Source organism: Pezoporus occidentalis, unplaced genomic scaffold (assembly GCF_034315485.1).
Source record: "Pezoporus occidentalis ecotype Australia unplaced genomic scaffold, CSIRO_AGI_Poc_V1 ctg13, whole genome shotgun sequence".
Taxonomy (NCBI): domain Eukaryota; kingdom Metazoa; phylum Chordata; class Aves; order Psittaciformes; family Psittacidae; genus Pezoporus; species Pezoporus occidentalis.
The window spans coordinates 8,244,847-8,268,775 of NW_026913103.1; the positions used below are offsets into that span (position 1 = coordinate 8,244,847).

At 40.9% G+C, this 23,929-nt stretch overlaps 2 protein-coding genes across 3 annotated transcripts in view; both read left to right on the top strand.

Annotated features, from left to right (window-relative positions):
* Window positions 1-255: 255 nt before the first annotated feature.
* RIPPLY2 (ripply transcriptional repressor 2) lies at window positions 256-3,072 on the top strand. 2 transcript variants are annotated; one of them, XM_062608126.1, is made up of 3 exons: window positions 256-578; window positions 1,002-1,066; window positions 2,786-3,072. In XM_062608126.1, exons 1-3 carry the CDS (start codon window positions 492-494, stop codon window positions 2,943-2,945), a joined length of 312 nt encoding a protein of 103 aa, XP_062464110.1. In that variant the 5' UTR covers window positions 256-491; the 3' UTR covers window positions 2,946-3,072. The 2 variants fall into 2 exon arrangements, with proteins under 2 accessions (XP_062464110.1, XP_062464109.1); XM_062608125.1 differs by lacking the exon at window positions 256-578 and adding an exon at window positions 585-849.
* A 946-nt stretch (window positions 3,073-4,018) lies between these two features.
* Window positions 4,019-23,929, top strand: part of LOC134158413 (cytochrome b5 reductase 4) — a 50,722-nt gene continuing 30,811 nt past the window's right edge. Inside the window, exons 1-10 of the mRNA XM_062608310.1 lie at window positions 4,019-4,165; window positions 5,422-5,575; window positions 8,637-8,737; window positions 10,412-10,496; window positions 14,119-14,157; window positions 17,577-17,631; window positions 19,259-19,316; window positions 19,420-19,513; window positions 20,075-20,107; window positions 20,777-20,899. Of these exons, the coding sequence (XP_062464294.1) occupies window positions 4,091-4,165; window positions 5,422-5,575; window positions 8,637-8,737; window positions 10,412-10,496; window positions 14,119-14,157; window positions 17,577-17,631; window positions 19,259-19,316; window positions 19,420-19,513; window positions 20,075-20,107; window positions 20,777-20,899 (817 nt within the window). The 5' untranslated portion in view covers window positions 4,019-4,090. The remainder of the gene's footprint in view (window positions 4,166-5,421; window positions 5,576-8,636; window positions 8,738-10,411; window positions 10,497-14,118; window positions 14,158-17,576; window positions 17,632-19,258; window positions 19,317-19,419; window positions 19,514-20,074; window positions 20,108-20,776; window positions 20,900-23,929) is intronic.

Consider the following 23,929-nt stretch of genomic DNA (forward strand, 5'->3'; position numbering starts at 1 on the left):
CGGGGGGTGACGCGGTGTTAAGCATCGCTTTCTCCACCCTCCAGGGTGAGACTCTTGTGTCCGTGCCCGCGGACCCTGCCTGGGCGCCTCTGGAAGCGCTCCCGTTCCCACGGCTCCCGCCGGCTTGGACGCGAGGAGCAGCGGCGGTACCGGTACCCGTACCCTTGCGGGCCGCGGTGCCCGGAGGCGAGGAGCCGCTGGTTCTCCGTTCCGCCCTCCCCCCCCCCCTTCCTCCCCACAAGCATTGCTTCGCCGCCCGGGGCGGTAAATAAACACGGTTTTAAAGACAAAAGGCTGTGTCGGCGGCTGCTTGACACCGGACAACGGGACGGGAGAGCGAGCCGGGCCCGTCCCCGGTGCTGCTCACCTCCCGCGCTGTTCCCACAGGAGCTCGCCGCTCCCGCGAGCATCAGCCATGTGTCTGCTCAAGTGCGATTAACACCGACTTGCGAAACCCCCCTCCCTACGCTGCCCCCAGGGCCATTTGGAACATGCACGTGCCCGCGCCCCGTGTTTACACAGCGGCGCCTTCGCGCGGAACCTTTTTGTGGATGGCGCTGGCAAACGAGCTGGGGGAGGTGGGCTCCGCCGCCGGCTATAAAACCCTCCAGGCCCGGAGCGAACAGGGCCAGGCGAGCAGCCATGCACGGGCAGAGGATGCAAGCTAGCGGCGGGACGGGGTGCGCCTGTGTCTGCCCATCCCCAGCGGCGCTGTCCCCACAGGGGTGCTCGCCTCTTGCCGCCTCGGCCCGGTGCAGGGCGCGGACTAGCTCAGCCTTAACGATCCTACCCTTGTCCCGTAGCTCTGCGCCTTTCTGGAGGCCATGGGTGGCCGCGCCGGGCGAGGCGGTAAGGCGGAGCGGTACCGACACCGATTCCGCCGCGGTGAGTGGGGCACGCGGGGTGGGTCCGGTAGAAGCGTTTATGGGGTTCTGGCGGGCCCCCCCGAGGGCTGGTGCCGTGCTGTGCCTGTGGGCTGATCTCTGTTCTCTCCCCAGCAGCCACACCGCCCCTGCGGGCTGGCGGAAGCCTCCCGAAAGCTGGCGCAGTACACGCACCCCGTCAGGTAAGTGGCTGTCCGGGCCTACAGCGGGTTCTTGCGGGGCAGCACCCGGTCCCGCTGTACGGCGCGGCCGGGAAAGAGGGAAGAGTCCCTTCATCGGGAGTGTGTTACTGGGCTGATCGAGCGGCTCCCCCGCCCCTTTTGTTCCCACCCATGCATTTATGTAGAGATTGTTCGGAGTGATTTAGCCATCCAAGTGCTTATGAACTGACAGGCCTTTGAGTGAATCACTGTCAGCGCTTGTGGGATTTAAGATAAGATGCCGGCATGCTGCTGTGGCGTGACTTAGACATGTTGCACAGTTACGTGGCTGGTTTTAGGGTATGTTTTGATGTGTGATGGCAGACTTGGCTGAAGCACCTTGCTACTCATTCCTGTGCTCAGAACTAAAAAACCTAGGTGGGGTAGTTTGCTGTGCAGTCCTGCCGGTGCAAGGAAGCAGGTGGGAAAGAGTGGCAGGATGATAGGATATGGACTAAGCCAGCACTGATGAGATATTCATGTAATTACTGCTTTAATGAGGAAGGTAGTAGTAATATCTGAGCTGTCAGTTCTAAAAAGGAAATAAAACTACAGTTGAATCTGCAGGAGAGCCTGTATTCAGAAGTACCAGTAGGTGTTGCAAGGTGCTGAAAGTAATTGCAGAAATATTTATTCCAGGCAAGATGTAGCTTTCTCCCAAATCTAGGCTCTGATCCTTTAAATACGGATGCACAGACCTTGACTTCACTGTGACTGCTCTGGGGCTTGGGGATGAGGAATGCTGAAGGGAACACAGGGAATGGAGACATGCTATAAATGTCAGTTACCTTCTGCCTCAAAGGAAGCTGTGTTCTGTTAAACAGTAGCCTAGAAAGCACTTTTTGTAATTGCTAGAAAACTCTCTAGTTCTGTTTCTTAATGTAAACATTGTATTATAAGCAACCTGTAGTCAGCATTTTATTATGTAGCCATGTGCTGGTCTCTTAGCTCTTGGGTCTTGTCTGTTTCTTTCAGCTATTTCCAAACTGTAAGCAAAAGAGCACCAAAATAGCAATGCCAATTGAAAAGGAACTGGAACTGTGGAGTATATTAATTGCAATACATTAGAGCACTAGCTGATAGCCCTTGGTAATCATGGTATTATCAGCAATTTCATGTTAATTTCTGGATACAACACAGATGATATTAAAAAATCTAGACCCGGGGAGCATCTTCCATGAGGAGTCTGTTGGATCATAGAATGATTCTGAAAAGACAGGGGTGAAATATCAAGGTCTGATCCTCCTAGACCTTTATCATTCCTTTCACTTTGAGATTTGTCTCACACCATTGTAAACAGCTGGGTTGGGGACCTTCAGTAACAAAGCGCCTAATTTAATCCAAATATATTGGGGATCTAGTTTGACACCTGATAAGGAATAGTTCCAGTGAGGGTAGTACTGCTTGGATTGGATCCTCAGGTAACACTGTTAATGAGGCACTGGAGTGGGAAGTTTCAGATGCAGTAGATCTTGGGGTTTACAGCAGTTTTGCTGTGGAAACAGCACTTTAAGTGCATCTTTATCTCTTCAGACAAAAATAGAGAAACTGGGGATTTTCTTTTCTATTTAAATGTAGAAAGCAGTTTAGCATGTAAAGGAAAAACTCTGTAGGATGCTTAACAGAATTTCACTGTTGTCTGTCAGCCTCCAAGTAGAATATGTAATAACAATAAGCAAACATACTGTGTTCTTGTTTCAGACTATTTTGGCCCAAATCAAGATGCTATGATTACTTGTATCAGGAAGCCGAAGCACTTCTGAAAAACTTTCCAGTTCAAGCTACAATTTCCTTTTATGAAGACTCAGATAGTGAAGATGATGAACAGGAGCAAGATTCACGAACACCATCAGATTGCTGACTTCAGGAAAGGCCAACACAACTTCTAAGACTTAATTTAAACCTAATATAAAAATGTATTATAATATTTTTAAAGATAATTTATTTGTAAGTTATTCTTAATAAAACTGAAATGTCTTGTAATTTTATCTGAACCTTTTTTCTTTGTTCTATTCCTGTTCTGTTTTAGGTAGGGAAGGTGTTGATTAGTATTTTTATCTGAGGTCCTATATTTTGTAGACATCAATTTTAGAAGCACAGAAGGAAGCCGTGCTTTAAAGGGCTCAAAGGTTATGTGACTTCCTCAAAGTTTGAGGACACACAAAGAAAGCATTTTCATTGTGATTTAGTAGGCTCCACGTGGAAGCATGTCAAGGAATCATTGGATTAAGTACTCTTAATCACTCATGCTGTTACAATGGAGTTTCAAACATGGAAAAGAGAAATCTCTCTTGGTTGGAGAGAAGGGTGCAACTGCTACTCTAGTTTTTGCTTTTAAGGCAACCCCCTTCTTTGAGTCACTTGTGCTCTCATGTACATGTGCTGTATTGTTATATGGAAATACAGTATGAAACTCTATTGATCTCTGCTTTAGTCTGTAAAGTGGAGATCAAGAAATGAGAACGTCTAGCGTGAGTTGTTTTGATTGAGTTCGGCTTTGGTAACTGAAGCAAAGCCCCTAATGGAACAAAAAAAGCCAAAACTTCTATTCCACTGACAGCACGCGTACTTGAAGCTGCCCGTGTGAGTGTTGCTGCAGGCAGGACTGGCTCGGCGTGCCAACAGCATCCCTGCGAAGCTTGCCCCGTCGTATCTGGGGGACCTGGACATTAAACCGACTTGAGTGCGACGCACGACGAACTCCCTAGGGGAGACAAGGAGGCGTACGAGGTATGCAGACCCCCCTCTCCTCGCACCTGCCACCGCCCCGTCCTAAAGTGGTACCCCCAGGCCTCGCGATGGCAGCGGGGAATGATCAATGCCAGGCGGTTTCCTGCTAGCAGCCCAGAGGGCGGCCGGCGAGAACTACCTCCACCTACACCACCGCTAGCGCCCCTCAACCCCGCCCAGGCCCGGGTTCCGCCCGTCCCGCGCCTGCGCCCTGCGCTGGAGCGCTCATCCCGCCCCCCTGCCCTGCGGGGCGCAGGCCGCAGCTCGGCCGGCAGCATGCTGAATGTGCCGCCGCAGGCTTTCCCTGCGCCCAGCTCCCAACAGCGGGCGGCAGCAGGCGGCCGCGCTAAGGTAGGTGCAGCTCGGCCGCCGTCGCGGGGCTAGGAGTCGATCGCAGCCGGCGCTGGGGCCCTCCCCGGCACCGCGGCGGAGAGCCCTGTAGCGCTGCTTATTGCCCGGGCCGCTGGGCTGCCGGTGACTGACGCTTTGGTGGGGGATGGAGGGCCCGGTGAGGCCAGTGTTTGGCCGGCTGCGTTTTGGTCGGCTGCGTTTCGGCCGGCTGCCTCGGCTGAGCTTCCCTGTCGGCGGAGCTGCTGGGGTTTGCCGGTCGGCTCCCGGTTCCGGCTGGGGCGGGGTTGCGGCTGGCCGCGTCCCTCGAGAGGTCTCGTACTACAGCAGTTGCTGAGGGAACACGACGGCTGTGGCAGAGCCCCTGGGTTCGGCTGCTTCGCCAGAAAATGCTTCGTACTTCTCGTTTTCGAAGGCGGTGGTGATAACGCTTCCTGCTCTGCCTTCTCAGCCTGTCTCCAGGGCCTTCTGTGCGGAGATGGAGACTTTCAGCTTACCCTGAAGACGGGGTGATTTGGGGGGCACTTGGTGTCTGCAGATGTGAGGTTTGGAAAGCAAACTCGTACTTAGACTAAAATAACCATCAAGTGATGTGGGTCTGTGTGCTCTTTAGTTTTCTCGCTTCTGGTTTCGCTGCAGTTTTGTAAGACCTCCATTCCCTAACCCTGTTCCGCGCTGTTAAAAGTTCGAATCAAAGGGTTCCCGCTCTGTGGTGGTGTTGAAAAGGAAGGTGCTAGACATTCTGAAGATTTTGCTCTGTCTTTCTGGGCCCACCATTGCTGTTACATCCCTGGTAAGCTGGAAGAGTTTGGTCCCACCTTTTTCTGGGTGAGATTTCCACTTGCTATAGGGCTTGCAGCAAGTCTTTATGAATGCTCTGAAGGTGAACTTTCCTAACTTGTCCTACTTGGCCATGATTTTCAAATCTCTCTTCCTTGTTGCTGGTAGGTTTCCAGGCTGTATCTCAAATGATGCTGGTAAAAGCTTTTTAGCACCACAGGAGGACTTGGTATCTGCAGTTTGCTTTGTGAAGAGTCATCTAAATGTTTGTTCATGTTCCATAATTCCCTTGTCTGGGTTACCAGATAGGATGCTTCCTTAAGCACCCTTGCTGCTGAGTAGGGCTCCCAGATATCAGTGAAGAATACACATTGTGTTATTTCTTGTTTTAACTCTTCCTAGGGAGTTTAGAAAAGTGTTTTGAATGGCTCTTTTTTACTTTAGAGTTTAACAGTGTTTGTGTGTTTGTTATTTTTCAGGTACCTTTAAAGCCAGGAAGGAGTCTTATGGATTGGATTCGACTAACTAAAAGTGGGAAAGACATGACTGGTTTAAAAGGGAGACTAATTGAAGTGACTGAAGATGAGCTTGCTAAGCACAACAAAAAAGAGGACTGCTGGATATGTATAAGAGGTTGGTTGCTGTGATGTTCCTTCTGTGTTTTTTGCCTACATTTTCTCTTCTGTACGTAAAAAACAGGAGGAACAAAAAACAACAAAAGCCACTCCCCAAAACAAACTATGCACCTTCTGTGCCTCAGCAGGGTGTAATTTTGGCATAATTGGGCAGAACTTCGATCAAGGTAAGAGATTTTGTGCCCCAAAGATTTTCTTGTTTTCAAGCCTTTCTTAAGAAGTCTTCCAAATGAGCATAATTTATGCTTGTTTTATATATAGAATCATAGAATCACAAAAGAGTAAGGATTGGAAAAGATCATCAAGTTCCAACCCCCCTGCCATGGGCAGGGACACCTCACACTAAACCATGTCACCCAAGGCTCTGACCAGCCTGGCCTTGAACACCACCAGGGATGGAGCATTCACAACTTCCTTGGGCAACCCATTACAGTGCCTCACCACCCTTACAGTAAAGAGCCTCTTCCCTGTATATAACTTGAACTTCCTCTGTTTCAAGTTGTAATCCGTTACCCCTTGTCCTGTCACTACAGTCCCTAGCGAAGAGTCCCTTGCCAGCATCCTTGTAGGCCCCAAATATACATATGAACATAATAAAACACAAGATATAAGGTAATGCCTCAAATAACAAGGGGTTAGCAAAAATAAGGCATTGAAAATGCTGACATCAGTTTATTATCCTTAACAGTTGACTGGTTTTAGTGATTGCTTTAAGGCATCTAGAGACATAAAAATACTTAAAATATTACTTAGGCCTGTGGAATGGTCTTTGGGAAACAAATGTGTAAGCGTATATAAACCTCCATAAAACTGAGTAGGGCTAATGACAGTTGTAACACAGAACAATCATAATTTCTATCTAGCAATCAAACATCTGTGGCAAATAAGCCATTCTATTTATGCGGCTATTTTAATGAAATTTCAGCTCAAAACTTTGGAGCAGTAGCTGTAGCTAGGTAAGTATTTTCAGTGCTGAAAATGAAGTTCCTAGTTGTCTTACAGAAAGGAACAAAATATTCCCTCTGGTTAATTTGTTTAGAGGCTAAAATACATCAATATCACCTTATATATGTTATAACAACACTTCTACAAAGGTAGATTATTAACACTTGAGTAGCTAATGTGACATTTCTGTAGGAGGAGTGGTTTGTTAATTGTAACTTTGTTCTGGTAAGGAACAGCATTGGTATTTGTTGTAATGTCGTCTCTGAACTCCAGCAGTTCAGTATCTCTGTGAGGGTGACTGGGATTTTTTTGACATTGAAAGGAATAAGAGAGTAAGGGTAAAATGTCATTCAGTACTGGCTTTTGAACAAAATAATAGGATTGTTAATGCTCTGTGTGCTCTTGCACTTGCTAGCAAAACTACAGTTAAAGAGGAGAGCTTATTTACTGTGGAGGTCTATTCGTTTTTCTCACTCAAAAAGGGACATCTACTGAATACAAAATCATTGCTTAAAACTTTTTATGTTTTGGTTTAATCTCTTATTTCCCCTTGACTGCATCTCTGATACTGGTTTTACAAGAACTCCATCATGCTGCTTTTGTATGTCTTTATATTTTCCTCTCTCTGCTTTTTCTTTGTTGACAGACTAATGAAAAAAAACAGCATAACCGAGAATCCTGGTAGATTATCTGTAGACCTGATATATGGGCAGGTAGCAATATAACACCATTGTGGAAAAGCTAAATGAAGTCTTTGCAATGGTACTTAGACTGTGTATCTATTAGGACAGAAATTGATGAGAGGATAGTGAAGTAAATGAAGAGCTAACTTTGTTCAAAACCCTGGTATGATGATCATCAAATAATGCTGTCATATAGGACAGAGATTTATATATGTAAGTGGGATGTAAGGGCAGTTAAAGTGTGAAGGGTATATAAATGAGATTTCTTTTGCTCGTGCATGTTTGATGGTAAATTGATTAACTGACTAATAGTCAGGAGGTCGTAACAATGTTGCTACTTTTAGTGTGTGCAGTAATCAATGCTGCCCGCAAGATGGCGTAGTGAATACATCCATCAGAAGATCTGCTCAGTAAAACATGCAGAGGTCTTTCTTTTCTGTGTTGTCTGCGATGGCTGTTCTTACCAACTAGGATTCTCCCAAGTATGTCTTCCCCAGGCTCAGTGCTGAATGCTTACCTCTCCGTCCGGAGTAATTAATGTACACTTCTTAATGTGTTAAAAGCTTCTTACAAAAGCACTGGTGCAGTTCCACTTCTGGTAGCTTTCTGTTTTGGTAATGTGTGTGTCTTTAAATATTCTGCTAGGTAGGCCTGCAATAGTCCTGTTAACACCAACATGTCTGCAGTTAAATCTGTTTATAGCTGCATTCTCCAGGCTCTAATTACTCTGGTTGCATAGCAACAATAATTAGATTTCATGATTTCAGACCTGTGAAGAGGCATTGTTTTATCTTCCTGGAAATCCTAAGACTCATGCAGAAAGAATGCTGAACCCTTTTACTGGGACAAATTTGGTACCAGAGTTATAAGCCTTTAATGAGCATAGACTATCTTAAGTTCTTTTATGTTGCTGAATCTGAAGAGTTGAAGTTTTGTTGCTGATGGTAGCAGTTTGTCCTTATGGGGGACAGTTCATTCCTGTAGGAATTTTATTCCATAGATGATGGAGTATACAGAAACAAGTACAACAGCACTTCAGGGGTAACTTAGTTGGAGAGTGAAAACAGTTCTGTGCACTAACAGGCTCAATTTTATGTCTTTGTTTAAATCAGTCTCTGGTCCTAGTTACCCCCTAGCTAGCATATACCATGTTCACCTTCAAGGTTGAAGCCTTAACCCTGCAGGTTTCTTCATATGTTCACTGGACAAAGTGGCATGGCATTATAGGATTGGCATCTCCGTGTAGGAACATCTTGTCTTGTTCTCTATACCATTGTGTTTTGTGAAGTCATACTATTTGTTGCAGCTATGTTTACTATTTGCCATTACACTGTTGAATATACATTAACTTTTCACTGGTTTTGGAGATAGGAGTGGTTGTAGAGCTTGTGGAAATGCTGCTTACTTGTTTTTATGTTCCATTTTCTTCAGGATTTGTATATAATGTCACACCATATATGGAATATCATCCCGGTGGTGAGGATGAACTAATGAAAGCGGCAGGAACTGATGGTACAGATCTCTTTGACCAGGTGAGAACTGGCAGCAAATTACACTTGCTCATTGAAAGGTATTTTGAAAAAGGAAATGCATGTTTTCTGATTATTTTAGGACATTCCAGTGGAAATGGTGATTTGAACTTGTCGTGGTTTAAACCGAGTCAGGCAACTCATTCACTCACTCCCCCCCTTCTTTCCCTCCCTCTACTCCCGGAGGAACTTTTTCAGGTCTAAGAAAAGGCACTGAGTTATTGCTGAGAATGGCACTTCTTTACTGAAAGAAGCATACCAGAAGACAGCAATCAAGATGTCACTTTGATGTTGAAATGTTGCTTCAATTTGACCATTTTATTATTTTTTAGGAGAAATAACAATAAAGTAGCAGTAGCCTGAGATGCCACCTTCTTAATAAGTCACTACAACAACCGATTGCTGTTGTTTGAGAGGCATTTTCTTCTCAGAAGTTTAATTTTTTGAAAAATGCTTGTAATATTCTTTTACCCATTAATTTATCCCCTGCATTATCAGGGAGTCAAGTACTAAATAAAAATGCTGGGGCTGCTATTACCTCACAGTGAAGAAATCATAATGTATCAGTTGGGCTCCTTCATTTCTTTAAATGTTTTTTAAAGACTTGGAAAATAAAGGGTCTGCAGAATGGGTGTATTTTCTGTAAGAAATAGCTTGCAAACCTGGTGCTGTAAAAGATGATTCACTGAGTTGGTATTTTTTAGAAACAGATTCTTTGAGTCTCCTTGGCTCACAAGTTTTTTCTGAGAAACTGGGAAAAGGCAGAAAAGAAACTTCCTCTGTTTTTGAACAGGAAGTCTGTTACCTCTTTACAGTTGGCTTATTACAGTATGTTATGCCCTATTTGCAAAATGGTTTTAACAATGAATGTAAATAAAGATTTGATGATGTTTAAGTTTATCTTTGGTTAATCCCTTCGCAAATGCAGTGTTGGATTTGGGCATAATTCTCTGGTTTCCAGAAATCTGGAGTTTCTCTCCTTAAAGTTGATGGAGAATCAAGTTGTGGCCTGGAATTCTGTAGCTGGGTCGTCGGATGATATATTCTCTAACAGGAGTCTTGGCATCAGGCACATCTGGGGAAGCCCATCAAGTTGTTACTAAGTTCAGATACATACTTGATACATTTTTTTATTCCCTTCCACCCCCATCATAGGAGTGGAAAGCATTGTTCAGATACTTAAAATATGCTGTTCACATTTTTTGTTTCTGGCTGATATCTTTTCTGTTCTGGAGGCATTTCTCTTGTTATCCCCTCTGCTTTAGTATTCTGTGTCTGTCGGATACTGATGCTTTTAAGGGTTTGGTAGGTTGCTAGTGTTTCTCAAATTCCTAAAAAATGAAGTGTAATTCAAAGTTCTTCATTTCACACATCTTAAAAGTGCTTTTCTGAAATATTTTCTGTAGTTCAAAGTTATGATATTGAGATACTGCAAAACATAAAATGATTAAACTATCTACTTTTTTCACTTAATTACATGTTATCTGTCGTAGAAGTAAAAATAAGTACTAAGCAATGTAATAATGAGTCTTTAAAAAAAAAACCACCACAAAACCGCTGCTAAGTGAATTACGTCAGCCACTACGAAAAAATTAATCTTTCTGTTTTTCTATTTCAGTGCTTAGGACACCATAGTATGAATTACAAATTTTATAAAACCATATTTTGTTACTATAGGTTCATCGCTGGGTCAATTATGAATCGATGCTGAAGGAATGTCTTGTTGGGAGAATGGCTGTCAAGCCTATTACTGCCCCAAAAGGTGAGGTTTTTAAGAATGCAGTAATGTCTACTATGCTGTATTAAAAAATTATCTGGAAATTGCAAGGAATCCTGTTTACAGGGAGAGCCTATTCTGGCATAGAGATGAAGGTTGTTGCAAATATTCAGTCTTTTTACAGCAGATACCTGAAGATGAATCTGGTTTATGCATGGAAACTTTTTTAAGTGATGGACTGCTGCAATTTTTTCTTTTTAGTCACCAGAAACAGACATGCGTGTGTTGTGGGCATATATATATATATATATATACACATATATATATGATTTGTTGTTTTTTTTTCTCCCACATCCCTGTTTCTCCTTCTGATCCCTGGGGGCAAACTGTCATACCTCTCTTAGCTTGAAATAAAGTTAGTATTTTCAGTCTGGTGATTTCAGCAGCAGACGTGTCTGGCAAGTTGCGTATATATTGAGATCTTTGAATACACTTTATGAACAGTTATCCTTTCCAGAATACTTTATTTGGTTCTTTAGTTCAAATTTAGTTGGAAAAGATTTTGCTGAGACAACAGACTCCTCTGAGCCAGGACAGCAAGAGATTTAGTATATTGTCTAAAATGCCTATGATGGTTTCCAGAGAGTTTAATCTTCAGTATTTGTTTTGGTTTGTAGGCCACAGCAAAAATTTCTTATAGGTAGGAAGCAGACTCTGTTATGGAGTATTGACCCTTAGCACAACGGCAGGGAAAACATGAAGAAATTAATAGTTGCAGCTCTTCTTCTCAAATTCAGTGGCATCTTTTAGTTCACAAATTCATCTCTTGTAGCTCTTAAGCTTCTGGCAAGGTGCACCACATACCTCCTTAGCACTTATATCGCCTTACGGTTAGGTTGAGTTTGGTCTGTACATGAAGAATAATATTTTGTATCTCCATGTGGCTGGGTAGCTGTTTCCAGTGTGGAGCTTTTGGGGAGAATGCACCAAAGTATGAAGAAACCTCAAAAATGTAACTGCTTAATGGAGTCGAGGTGTTACAGATAAATTACTGCTACTTTGTCAGCTCAGTGAGAAATTTAAAAGTAAACCTGACTTTTGCAACTAGAAGGTATTCTTGAGACATGTCTTTGCTCCTGCCAGCTATGACAGTCTGTTTTCTGCTGTATACTTTTTTGGCTTTCCTCCATAGTAGGACTCTTCTGTCTGTTTTGCTGGAGCAAAGTTTGCAGGATGAAAGTTGCCAACTCCATAAAACCAGTTCCATTGCTTGTGTCTGTTAGCCATTTCAGGCTTAAAAAAAATGTAATCTCAGTAAGAATCAACCAGATTAGACTGGATTTGCTAAAATTCTTCACTGTAAAATTCTCAAAGTTGACTTTGAGGTCAGAAGCATGATTAACTAACTTCACTATCAGCCAGCAATAGTTGTAGTCTTGCATCCTTCCAGAAAGACCATATTCAGCGAAGTTTGCATTTGAAAACGGAATACTACTAAGTAAGGTGCATGTTTTTGAATGTAGAATTAAGTGGGCTCATAAATATCAAGGAAAGACAGGACTTCAAATTATGGAATATAGTGGTGTGTTTTTTTTTGTGACAAGCTGAGTGTTTGGCATTAGGCAAGTGTTGGTACTTGCTGTTTTATACAGTCTCAGTACAGTGCAGGTAGGGCATATATAGGTTTGTTGGGGCATTACTGGAAGATTTGTGGTTTAACTTAGTTTTTCTTCCTGTGTTCTGGTGTATTTTTCAAAGATGGTACAATTATTTGGTCATCAAACTGTATAAGGAAGCTATTGTCCTTGCATACTCTAGTGTGCTATTTCTTTAGGAAAGAAGAGTCGTGAAAATGGTGGTTATAAGTGATGTTCTGTCAGCTTGTCTATTGGGAATGCTGCTTAATGGTATGGTAGTGGCTAATAGGCAATTCTGAAGTGTCCCTTCACTTCCCTGAAGTGTTACAGTGGATCTGTGCACTGAAACATGTGGTGTTTATACTTCCTGAGAAGACCAGTGCAGTAACCAGAGCAGTCCTCAGGCATGTAAGAGATGTTTTCAGTGTCTCCCTCAACAAACGTGTACAGCATTAAACTGCTTGCTTTCGCTTCAGGGTGCTCAGCTCTAAACACTAGTAAGGACATTAGTTTGTTGTCTGGTATTTTTCAATCCTGATAATGTTTATCAGGCACATTAGTACATGTCCCTGTGTTACTTCAATGGTAACGTAACTTGGGAGTTGGAATGCATATTGTAATACTCTTAATTCAGTGAGGTTAGACTGAGAGCTATGGTGTCATCCAAGGAAGAGAGGTAGGGCTGTGTCTTGGAAATGCCTCAAACTGTCCTTAAAACTGCAATGCCAGTTTTGGTGCAGTTTGTTAAAATGTCGTGATGTGAGAGCAGACTTTTGAACACAAAAAATTACCTTTCATCAGAAATGACATTTTGTAAATTACTTGCCTATCCTTTCAGAAAGCTTGAAGTGATGTACTCTAGAATAAGAATACACAGGCATCTGGGTGAACTGTCCCATTTATCTTGATTTTTTTTTTTTTTTTTTTTTTGCTGTGGCACAACATGAAAGCCTTTGATGAACACAATTCTTGGGCAGCTCTGAAGTTATTTTGCACTATTGTATGTGTGGTGTTTTGTTCCAGGAACATTTCCTTCACTTGCAGTGGCATTTTTCCCCTGGCACTGGCTGCTGTGATGCAGAGCACTGAAAGGGATTCAGAAGAGCAGGGGAGAAAAGTTCACGTTTTGATTTTCATAAAAGGGAGCAGAAGAAACACACTGCTGTTTCTCCCACTTCCCCAAAACTGGCTCCAATCAAAGAGAATATAAAATTCACCTTTATATTGGGACATTGAGATGTGCAATGTAGAAAAGGCAGAAAGGGGCCTGGGCACATCCAAAGAGCTTAGTTTCCCCAATTTGCTGTGAGCAGAAGGTTATGTGGCTGAGAGGTGCAGTGCCTTTCGACTCAAGTTGAGCACCTTATCTATGACATGATACAATGTTTTATTCACCTGCTTGGTTGGGTTTTTTTGTTTATTTAGTTATTGTTTTGATGTTTTGGTTTTTAGGGTTTTTTATTTCTGCTAGTTGTTGTGTGTTTGGAATAGTTGCATACCGTGGATTTAATGAAAAATTCAGACAGTAACTTGTTAAATAAACTAATTTGACAGAAGGAGCTTGCAGAAGCATTATTTTTTTTCCCTTGGGTTTCTGCCAAGGATTTGGTTTCGATTTCCAGATGCTGGGTTGGTCAGATTCAGTTTCAGCTAAGTGTTGTCACACCGCAAGTGTCATTGAAGGTCTGACAGATCTAGTGAGTTTCTTAGCTGGGAAGTTTATCATTGCAAAAGATAATCTGTGGTGTTTGTTTTGAAGTGCTGGAGTTCTTGCTTTTCCTGCCCTTTAGTGCTGTGCAACTTCTGGCATGTTTAAAATGCTATTTGTTTAATTATATATAATCTTGGAATGGCAACCAGTGCTGCATTTATTTGAAACTTCTTGACATACGAAGCATCCTGGTCAATCTATTAATGTTTTGGAAGGTTTAGTTGTGGATTCTTACTTGGCTTGTTTCTTTAGCATGATGTGTGCAAGTACTGTGCTGCAACTTCTTACTGTGGTGCTCATTTTTTCTTAATGTTTGTAGAGATTACTTCTGTGTCTGAAGAGAAGAAACAGCTTAATGGTAAGTATTCACCTGGAGTGAGGCAAGCAGTGAATCTGAAACTTAGTTAAATATTATTGAATGAGCAGTGTTTGTCCAGGCTTCTCTCTGTCATTATGTTTGAATCTGATGTTGAGGCTTTAGTGATCTGTGGAAATTACAGAAGGCAGAATCCTAATCAGGTATTGTGAATTCAGTGTTTAAAAGTATTTAAAAGGCTGCTCTAGAGCAGTATAGATAAGGGAAGTATGAGACGGATGAGCTTTCTGTTTGACTGAGACTAGTTAGGTCACAAATTACTGTGTGCTGTAGAAATCCTTCTCTGTATCAGAAAAGATAGATGGCCATAGGGTTGGAGTAGCAGGGTCAAGACAAGATAGTTCAGGTTGGAAGGAACATCTGTAGCTTGTTCTGTCTGGTCTCCTGCTCAAAGCTAGATGGTGTATGATACTGCTCATGAGCAATCTCACCCTTATGGGAAGAGGTGAGGAGACAAGGTATGGTATTTTGTTTTTTCACCCTTCTGCCAATTTTTCATTGCAGCTTGTCTATTGCCTCTTGTCCTTCTCTGGAGAAGCATCTGGCCATCTTCTCTATAATTCCTTCTCTCCCACCTCCTTCTCTTTAGCTAGTTGACGACTACATTTGGATTTCCTCCTTAGCCTTTTCTTCTGCAGGCTGAACACCCACAGTTCCCTCACTGTCCTTTCATATGTTATGCTGCTCCAGCTGCTGACCATTTTGGTGGCCTTTCTCTGGACTTGTTCTGGTATATCAACATCTGTCCTGCACCAGGGAGCCCAAACTGGACACAGTACTCCAGATTGGCCTCACAAATGCTGAACAGAGAGGAAGAATTGCTTCCCTTGAACTGACGGCTGTACTCTTGTCCAGGATAAAGTTGGCCTTCATCACAACAAAGATGCAGTTATCTGCCCAAGTTTGGCTTGTCTACCAAGTTATTGGGAGATTCTCTGCAAAGCTCCTTTCTGTCTAGACAGGCCTCCTGCTTGTTTTGTTTCATCAGATTTATTTTCCTTCCCCTGGTGCAAAATTTTGTGTTGCTTCTGAGCTTCATGGAACTTTTGTCAGCCTGTTTCTTCAGTTGGTCTACATCCCTTTGAATGGCAGCCATAACCGTTTGTGTTTTGACTGCTTTTTATGCTTTGTAGTTGCTCACTTCCTTCCTGATAGTGGGACATTGTGTGCCCTTCAGGTTCCTAATGACACTATGAAACACTATCGGCATTCCCTGTTCTTAGGTACTAGTTCTGTAACTAGCCACCAGTTGGACTTTGGACTGCTGATCAAACCTTTTGTGACTGACAGTCCTACTAATTTTCTATCCAGATTTTAACCCACATATCAAGCCCAGCTCTCTCCAATGTGGCTATGAGGATAATGTGAGAAACTTATCACTAGCCTTGCTCTCCCATGGGATTCTGTGAAGCAGTTCCCAGAATTAAGTAAAGTTTGCTCTCATGAGATGCAGAGCTATAATTCTGCTGTTCATCCTGGTCACCTTAAACTCTTTCATTTCATGTCTGCTGTTAGCCTTTGGCTTCACCACCAGCTTTTCTTTACTTATGACCACCATGACCAGTAGAGCACTTTACTTAATTGCTTTATTGATCACCTGAATCATAGAAATACTGTCTTTTTATTGCAGTGTGACTTCTTGTTTTCACATAGCATCATACAGCATTGCAGAATAATTCATAGATAACTTGGTTTGCCAGAAAGCTCTGTTTTATTGTGGCTGTTCACATATTTCTGTTGACCTGCAAAATCAAAAAGGAGCACGTATGACCGTGAATTTCTCTTACCCGTGGAGGCCAACCTAAGCATATGATATAAGCCATAGAATCAGAATGGTTTGGGTTGGAAGGGACCTTAATGATCACCTAATTCCAACCCCCTGCTGTGGGCAGGGACATCTTCCACTAGACCTGATTGCCCCAAGCCCTGTCTAACCTGGCCTTGAACACTGCCAGGGATGGGACAGCCCTAGCTTTTCTGGGCAACCTGTGCCAGCACCTCACCACCCTCACAGTGGAGATTTTTTTTCCTGATATCTGATCTAAATCTACCCTCTTTCATTTTAAGGCCATTTTCCTTTGTCCTATCCCTACAGGCTCTTGTAAAAAGTCTCTCTCCAGCTGTCCTCAAAGAGGGTTTAGCCTTTGAGAAGGCTTTTTTGTTAGGTAATTGGTTTTCTTTTGCAAGGATCTGACTGCTGTGCCATTTAGCTTCCTTGGAAGCTGCAGATGGTGTATACTTTAGAGGTAATTAAGGATCAAAGAATAAGTAATTCCAGCAAGTGTTAACTGCTTTGGGTTAATTCCCCCTTTTGGATGATGAAATAGTTTTGACAGATTGGATTAGACGTGAGTGCCTTTCTGTTTATCTACTTTCCACATGGTGGAGCTACTCAATTACTATGTTTAAGCTTGTAGTCAAGCTACAAAATTTACTAGCATTTAGAAGAGGATAATCTACGTAACTGGGAATTCATACATTATTTGATGCATAGCCATTTCATGTTTGCAAGGTTTAATTTGAATGACCTTGAATCTAGAATTTACCAACTGTTATCTGAGACCTCTACTGAGCTATTGTCCAGGAAAACTGCTGTTCATGTGGAGTTACAAATCATACTATATTTCTGTCTGTGCAGCTGTCTCCATCATGATCCTATATAAGTATTTTGTTTTAAAAGCAACTGCAATTCTTCATCAGTTTTATCTGTCATCTCTGCTCAAGTTTTTGCCAAATACGCTAAGTTTCTGTTAGGCCAGAGATTAGTATAGCTGATATTTTCAAAGACTGACCAAGTGTTGCCTCCCACAAAAGCTTCTTCAGACTGTTTCACGTTGTTTAATTATTAAAGTGAGTAACTGAATTCTGTGAAAATTCCTAGAGAAGTGCAAAGTAGATTAACTGGCTGATGTGAAATTGACCTTGTGAATTAAGTGAGACCAGATATCTCAAGTTGAATTTGTTCATCTGAATTGTATTAACAAATACTTCTGTTAAAGGAGATTCATTCCAATAACCCTTCTTCCATGCTTCATTATCACAAAGTGTGAAAGCACAAGCTAGTAACAGATGAAACTGGGACTGGGCTACGTGTACTGGAAGGGTTGCATGCACAGGTTCTGCCATATATGGAATATATTTTCTGAAGTAGAACTTCATGTTTTAGGAGCTTACTCTCCAAAAGAAAGTGCTGAATAAAAATAAAATTTAAAAAGTGCATGGATGCCTCTGGCTGCCTGAAGAAATGAAGCCACTAAATGTTGTGGAGGGGTATTTAGAACATTCAGTTTCTAAACCCCAAAATATCTCTGATTCTGATTTCGATTCTCAGAATCTCTGACTCTGATTTTGATTAAGCGAGCATCACAGTAAATATCTTAATGACTCTCTCCTCATTCTAGGTATGCTTCCTAAGAAGAAAGTACTGTGTACTTCTTCTAAAGATTTAACTCCAAGGTAAACTTTTTTCTTTTGTTGTCTGTCAAACGTTCTATTTAATAGTTCTGTGCGGTTCTTAGAAAATGCAGGCAACTTCTTCCATGGTTAGCTCTTGATGTTTCAGCTAAATGAGTGTATATCATTAGCAGCCTATTTCAGGTAGGAAAGCTGAGGTTCAGGCTTAAACAACTTGCCAAGGTCATGTTGACTGTATAGGCAGATGGTGATGCAAGGTTCTCTGCTTGCTCTGTCGGTTTCTAATGCTCGCAGTGCCTCCCATCGTAAAAAAATGCATGGTGCATATTTGTAGGCTTTTCATCCTTGCTTCTTGAGAAAGCTCCTAGAAAATTATTCCAACTGGCCTGCTTACTTCTTTGACTTCAGTTGATCTGTCCATTAATGTATGAGTTGGTATGCCTTGGAAAAGTACTCTGTTTCAAGCTGAAGTATATTAAGATATGATAGCCGTATGCAAGTTTCTACAATATGCAAAGTGAAGCAGGCACTAAAACCCCACTGTGGTATCCCTGCTGTTGTCCCTGAGGTATTTTTTTGCTCCATGATACCTTGAGTCACCAGGGTTTATTTTCTCCCTTTGCATAAAAATGTCCTGTAAATGTGTAATTTGTGGGCTAGCTACATGCAGTCATACAAAATATTGTGGCTTGTGAACAACTGGAAATATGGCTTGCCTTCTGAAGTGATCCCCAAACCTTGCTGCCTTTCTTCCTGTGTCTAGCATTTTCTGGTGTGTGATATGTGCAGCCTAGAATGTTTTGGCTGTCAAGAGTGTCTACTGGGAGGGACATTCTCCTCTTTTGCCTTTTTTTTTTTTTTTTTTTTTTTTTCTGGTCCAGGAGTGCAAACAGTAAATGGAAGTGGCTAGAACACTGGGGAGAAGAGAAGGTGGCAGCAATGTAGGTGCGAGGGGTTAACTTTGTTGTGGGGATAGAATTGACTTTCACTGGCGGGGCTTGCAACCCATATAGAAGTTAAGTGAGAACTATAGATGTCTGTGGTGGAGAGCAAGGCATGAGATTGTCAGACATATGGTCCTGATGAAAATGAGTAGAGAAAGGAATAGCTTTTCTGGGTTAGGTGGGTAAGTTACTTCTTGGCAAGTATATGTCCATATGAACCCCTCCAATTATCATTTGGAGGCTTTCGGTTTCATACCTTTCTCTGGATTTATTGCAAGGTTTGGGCAGCTTGGGAACATAGCAATGCAAAATCTTGATTTGTGGAGATGAAAGGAACTGTGGTTTTGTGGTATGTGAATGCAGTCTATAATTCTTGGAAGCCACCCTGGCTGTATAATAATTCTGTCTGCAGTCAAGATTATCATCATCATCTTAGTAAGGTTCCTATACTGCAAAGAGGATTCAGGTGCTTTTTATGTAAAACTAACACCATATAATTTTAGCTACAATGTGCTAACGATCAAGATGTGTAATTAGACTCTTTTGTTATCTTAACAGTATTTTCAAAATCATTAGCTCTGGACTTACCTATTCAAAAAATATTAAATAGTGTATTTGGCTTGTAAATTCATGAAAGCTCTACTTGAAAACTGCTAGTTAAATATATTTTGGTATACCCAAAGAAAGTATATATTCTTCTCTTTACTGGATTTCTTGTTTTACAGTTATGACTGGTTCCAAACAGATAGTTTGATCACCATTGCCGTATATACTAAGCAGAAGGTAAGTGTATTTTATGAAAGGGAGAATTGCAAGATCCATTTGTGATCCAACTTGAATTCTGAGAGAACTTTATTCAAATGTTTTTTTTCCTTGTCTATGAAAGGGTATGAATGCAGACTTGGTGATACTTGACTGTGAAGACAAACGATTAAGGGGAGAGATAATCGTGGATGACTACTCATATCTTTTAGAAGTTGGTAGGTACAATAATTTTGCAATTTGAAAGTACTACATTTTCATTCTGCTTTATTAAACTCTCATCAGACCATATGTTTTTTACAGATACCATTTAATATATTCCTTCTCTTTCATTAGAGGTAATTAAAGTACCTTGTTGTAAATGAATTACATTGTTTATCAACTCACATCTTCATCTGTTTAGTATCTATTGAATTTTTACATGTGGAATAAAGTGTGATAAGAAATTGATGTTTATGTAGACTTTTTCTTCAAGCGTATTTTTGATAGTTATTAAGATGCCCTTATTTGAAAGGGCAAGTGGAATGATGTAGATAATGCAGATTGGTAGCTGTACATGAGTCTGTTAAAAGTAATGGGGGAGGGAAACAATGCCTTTGTTAATGTTATGTAGTAGGCCTGCAGAAGTAACAAGGGAAATTTCAGGGCCTGATAAAGATTCATAGAGTTCTAGGTGATTAGTTCATTCAGTACTCCTAGCCTTAAACTGTGTGCGTATTTGACAACTAGAATGTAATTTTGGTTTTGCTTAACATGGAGTTTGTTTCTCTTAATTTCAGATTTGAGTCATGCCGTTCAAGAAGACGTGGCTGGTAAGTGCCATCTCTTGCAGCCCTTGTGTATCAATTCTAATATCAGAAAGTGGAACTTCAGTTTATTTTTCTGACTTGCCAGACACTTTACAATTTTGCTTACCACCAGGTTCTGACACAATCAGATCAAACCAAATCATTTATTTATTTATTTGTTTGTTTTAATTGTGGCATTTGGACCTGTGAAAGTAATATATTGATGGTGCTTTGATTCCTATGAGTATGACTAAATGTTAAAATCATTAAAGTTGGTTCTGTGGTGTATTTTTAAACTTTGCTTAGACTGGGATTTTCTAGCATTTAATTACTCAAATGGCCTTGAGAAGAAAGGTACTAGTAAATAGTGGTATTTACCAATTTTAAGTAAAGGAGGACTCTGAATTCATGAGCCTTCTTTTTGAACTCACAGGCTGCGAAGCTTCTCACAATGTATTTATTTTAAATAAGATACATTAATTATGCATAAGTGCTTGTTGTTTTAAATGCACTGTAAAGCATTATAGAGATATCAAATTAAATATACTTCCAGCTATCTTAATGTAACAGGTTAATTCCATGTGTCTTGAGAAATGACTAATTCTTCTAAAATGTAATTATAATGGAGGAGTAAAATTTTTTTTTGTACAGAGTGTAATTAAAAGTAACGATATGAAACCTTTTAATTTTTAGTAAATATTGCTGAAAAAGTTGGGAAAGTAGAGATTATCTTAAAGAAAAAGGATAACGTTCATTGGAAAATTCTGGGACAGCCCTTGGAGAATCATAATACATTTATGAAACGTACGGACAGAGGTAAGCAGTTTCATGCCCATGTTACCAGCTGTTGTAACCCTTTTTTGAGCTTGTTAGTCATGTTTGGTCTCTCCCAGGATTTTCTTTTTCTGTAGTCATATCTTCATTTCTTTCAGCATTGTTATCTGGTCTCATTGAAAGCTGGTCAGGAATTCTCTCTGAAAGGGTTCAGTTTAGAGGTGTTTGTCTTTGCTTTGCTGGCTTGTTTTGTCGCACAGTGGAATTGGAGGTTTTCCAGGCTTGCAGAAAGACTGGAAGAACCTAATAGAGGAAGGTGAAGACTGCTTGAGCATTGTTCTGTCTTGTGGCTACCTGTGTGCTCAATACCCTTTCTGTCCATATGAAAACTTCAGTAGACCCTGAGGAGATAATGACTGACACAAGTCCATGCACTATAGGAGTAACTGTAGTGAAGGAATAAAAAAAAAAACTCCACTTCCAGCTTTACTGCATCTATAGTAATGTTGTTCTAGCAGACTGCATCTTTGTAACTTGAGATGTGATTATTTAAGGACTTCAAGCCATGTGTAGGTATCAAAGCCAGCCTTGAATAAGCTGATGTGTCTGCAAGAAGCAGTAGTTGTTGTATGAGTTCAGTTGTGGTAACAGAATAGTGTGAACTTGATGCAGCACCAAAACGTATTACCCTGATCAGTGTACTGCCTTTTTTTTATACCTATATTTGAAATTTCTGCACAATTACATTATGTAACATCAGGAGCATGCTTGTATTACTGCAGCTGTCCAGTTTCTTAGGAGCCTCCTTGACCTTTTGCCTGACAATGCTCAAAAATTGACTGATGTTAGTCTGCCTTATCATGTGTGAAAGCAAGGCTGTACACTTGTAAGAGCTAATTAAATGTTCACCATGTTGTACACCTCTTACTGGCTCTCATTTGTGCTACTTAAGCCTTTAAAGTTGAGACGTTACTGTGTTACAAAAAGGAAGACCAGCTGCATAAAAGCATCTCTCTTTCACTCCCTTTAGCTTATGTAGAATGTAATTTTCCTCATGACAGTTTTAGCAACTATTGAGTCATGCACTTTAAAATCAGATTTTTCAATATAATCCTCTGTATTTAAGGGGATACAACCTGGAATAATATGTTGTCCACTGTTCATTGCTCATTTTCTCCCTCCTTGCCATTTTTTATGATTAAGAAAAACAAAATGAGAAAATAAGAAAGAACAAGAGCTGTACAATATAGTGGCTTTATGGATCCTTTGGATATTAATAAGGCAAGGATGATTTGATGCAGTTATCAGAAATACAAATTGAGCATTAATAACCAATGCATCCTAGATGATTGTTCTGCCTTTTTTTTTCCTAAGAAGTCAGTCTCCAAAATAGCATTTGATCTGTTATTCAGAGAAGTATTACAGGTTTTGGATAACTTTATTATGTATCACTGATGAGTTCAGATGAGTTTAAATTGAACCTTCAGGCAATGAAGTTAAAGGACTTGCTGAGCCTAGGTTTCTTCAGTTTCCTGATTACAAAGGTAACGAACCTAGCAAATATATTGGTGTCTATGGCTTTTTAATCCATACTCCAGAAACTTTTATTCTGCAGGTTATTTAATTTTGAAACTTCAATTTTAAAATGGAACATGCCAGGAGGTTTATAGAGCAAGAGTATTCAGGCCTAGATATCTGTCCTTTATTCCACTGCTGTGCTTTCAACTCGGCCATAGAATCTACATGTTGGAAGCTTCTGTTCACTCAGTTTAGTCTAAAGTAGCCACTTTCTGTTTCTGCTTAAAATTGCACTGCCTTTTACTCCATTTTTAATTTTGCTTCCACTTCTGTGGGTGCAAAATAATGTTACAGGTGAAGAAACTTGTGCCTCGCACAGTGTGAGTACAAAAATAACAATTAACAACTCCAGATAATATCCCTATCTTTACCGGGTGTGCGTTTATTTTTGTATGCAAAACTGCTTTTTTCTGAAGCAAAATTACTTTATGCTGGAAATGATATAATCAAGGCTTCCAGCCTGGTAAGTAATTTTATCATGGCTGGAAAGAGCAGGTGGAACAGCTGACATAAGATATATTGGGATTTGAGTGTGAGCAGCAGAAGCAGTACCAGTGTTGAAGTAGTTCCTTGTGAGAGCTGCTTTGCTTCCAAGATGTAAACTGGCTAGTTAAAGCTATGAAATAGCTTAATATCTAGTATTTCTATGCAGCACTACATATAGGGTAGCACAGATGCCTTGTGTTAAATATTCTGTTCTTTTTTTCACTTGGATTTATGTATCTTCCACTGCTTAATCTCAGCATTGCCTTTTCTTTCTGATGAATGTGAGAGTCTTAAGACACTGTAACTGATAATTTCCACTTCTGAAAATCTGGGAACAGATTCAGAAGTAGTGTTATCTTATGTCTGATTTTATTTATTTTGTTCAAGTTTTGTGTATTTGTAGTTCTTTTGGAAAGAGCTTAGTTCTTTTGGAAAGTTACTGATATTTTGATACTTTCTAATAGAAGTAATAATTTTATTCAGAATATTTCCACACTTCCAGTTTTGTGGTGGGATTATTCTAAGGCTATGAATAGTAGTAAGTGCTTATGGGAGCACTGATGTTTAATTCCTCGGGGTTTTCTTATCTTGTTTTTCTATAATTTCTTTTTTGATAATTTCACACATTTACATTTGATTTAAATCACAGGCAGAAGGGCTGAAAATCAGGCAAGACTGACACTTGAATACTTTGCTTGATTTTATGTTATTACTTGTTCACATGACAGCATTCATGAATGAATTTGTGATTTGTGATGTGAGGGGGTGACCACCACAACCCTCCTAAGTGCCTGTACTTTTATTTTGCCAGTGGCCAGTTCTAAATTTTACAGAAAAAGAGGTGAAGCTGTTCTTCAGAGGCAGTGGTGCAATGCAGAGATGATACTGGAAGCCTGTGATAGCTACTTGCTATGAAGAATCAATTAGCATTAACCCCTTTTTCCCCCTCATCTGGGAATATCACTTTCCCAGCTTAAATTGCCTATGGACTCTCAAATTCCTGCTGAG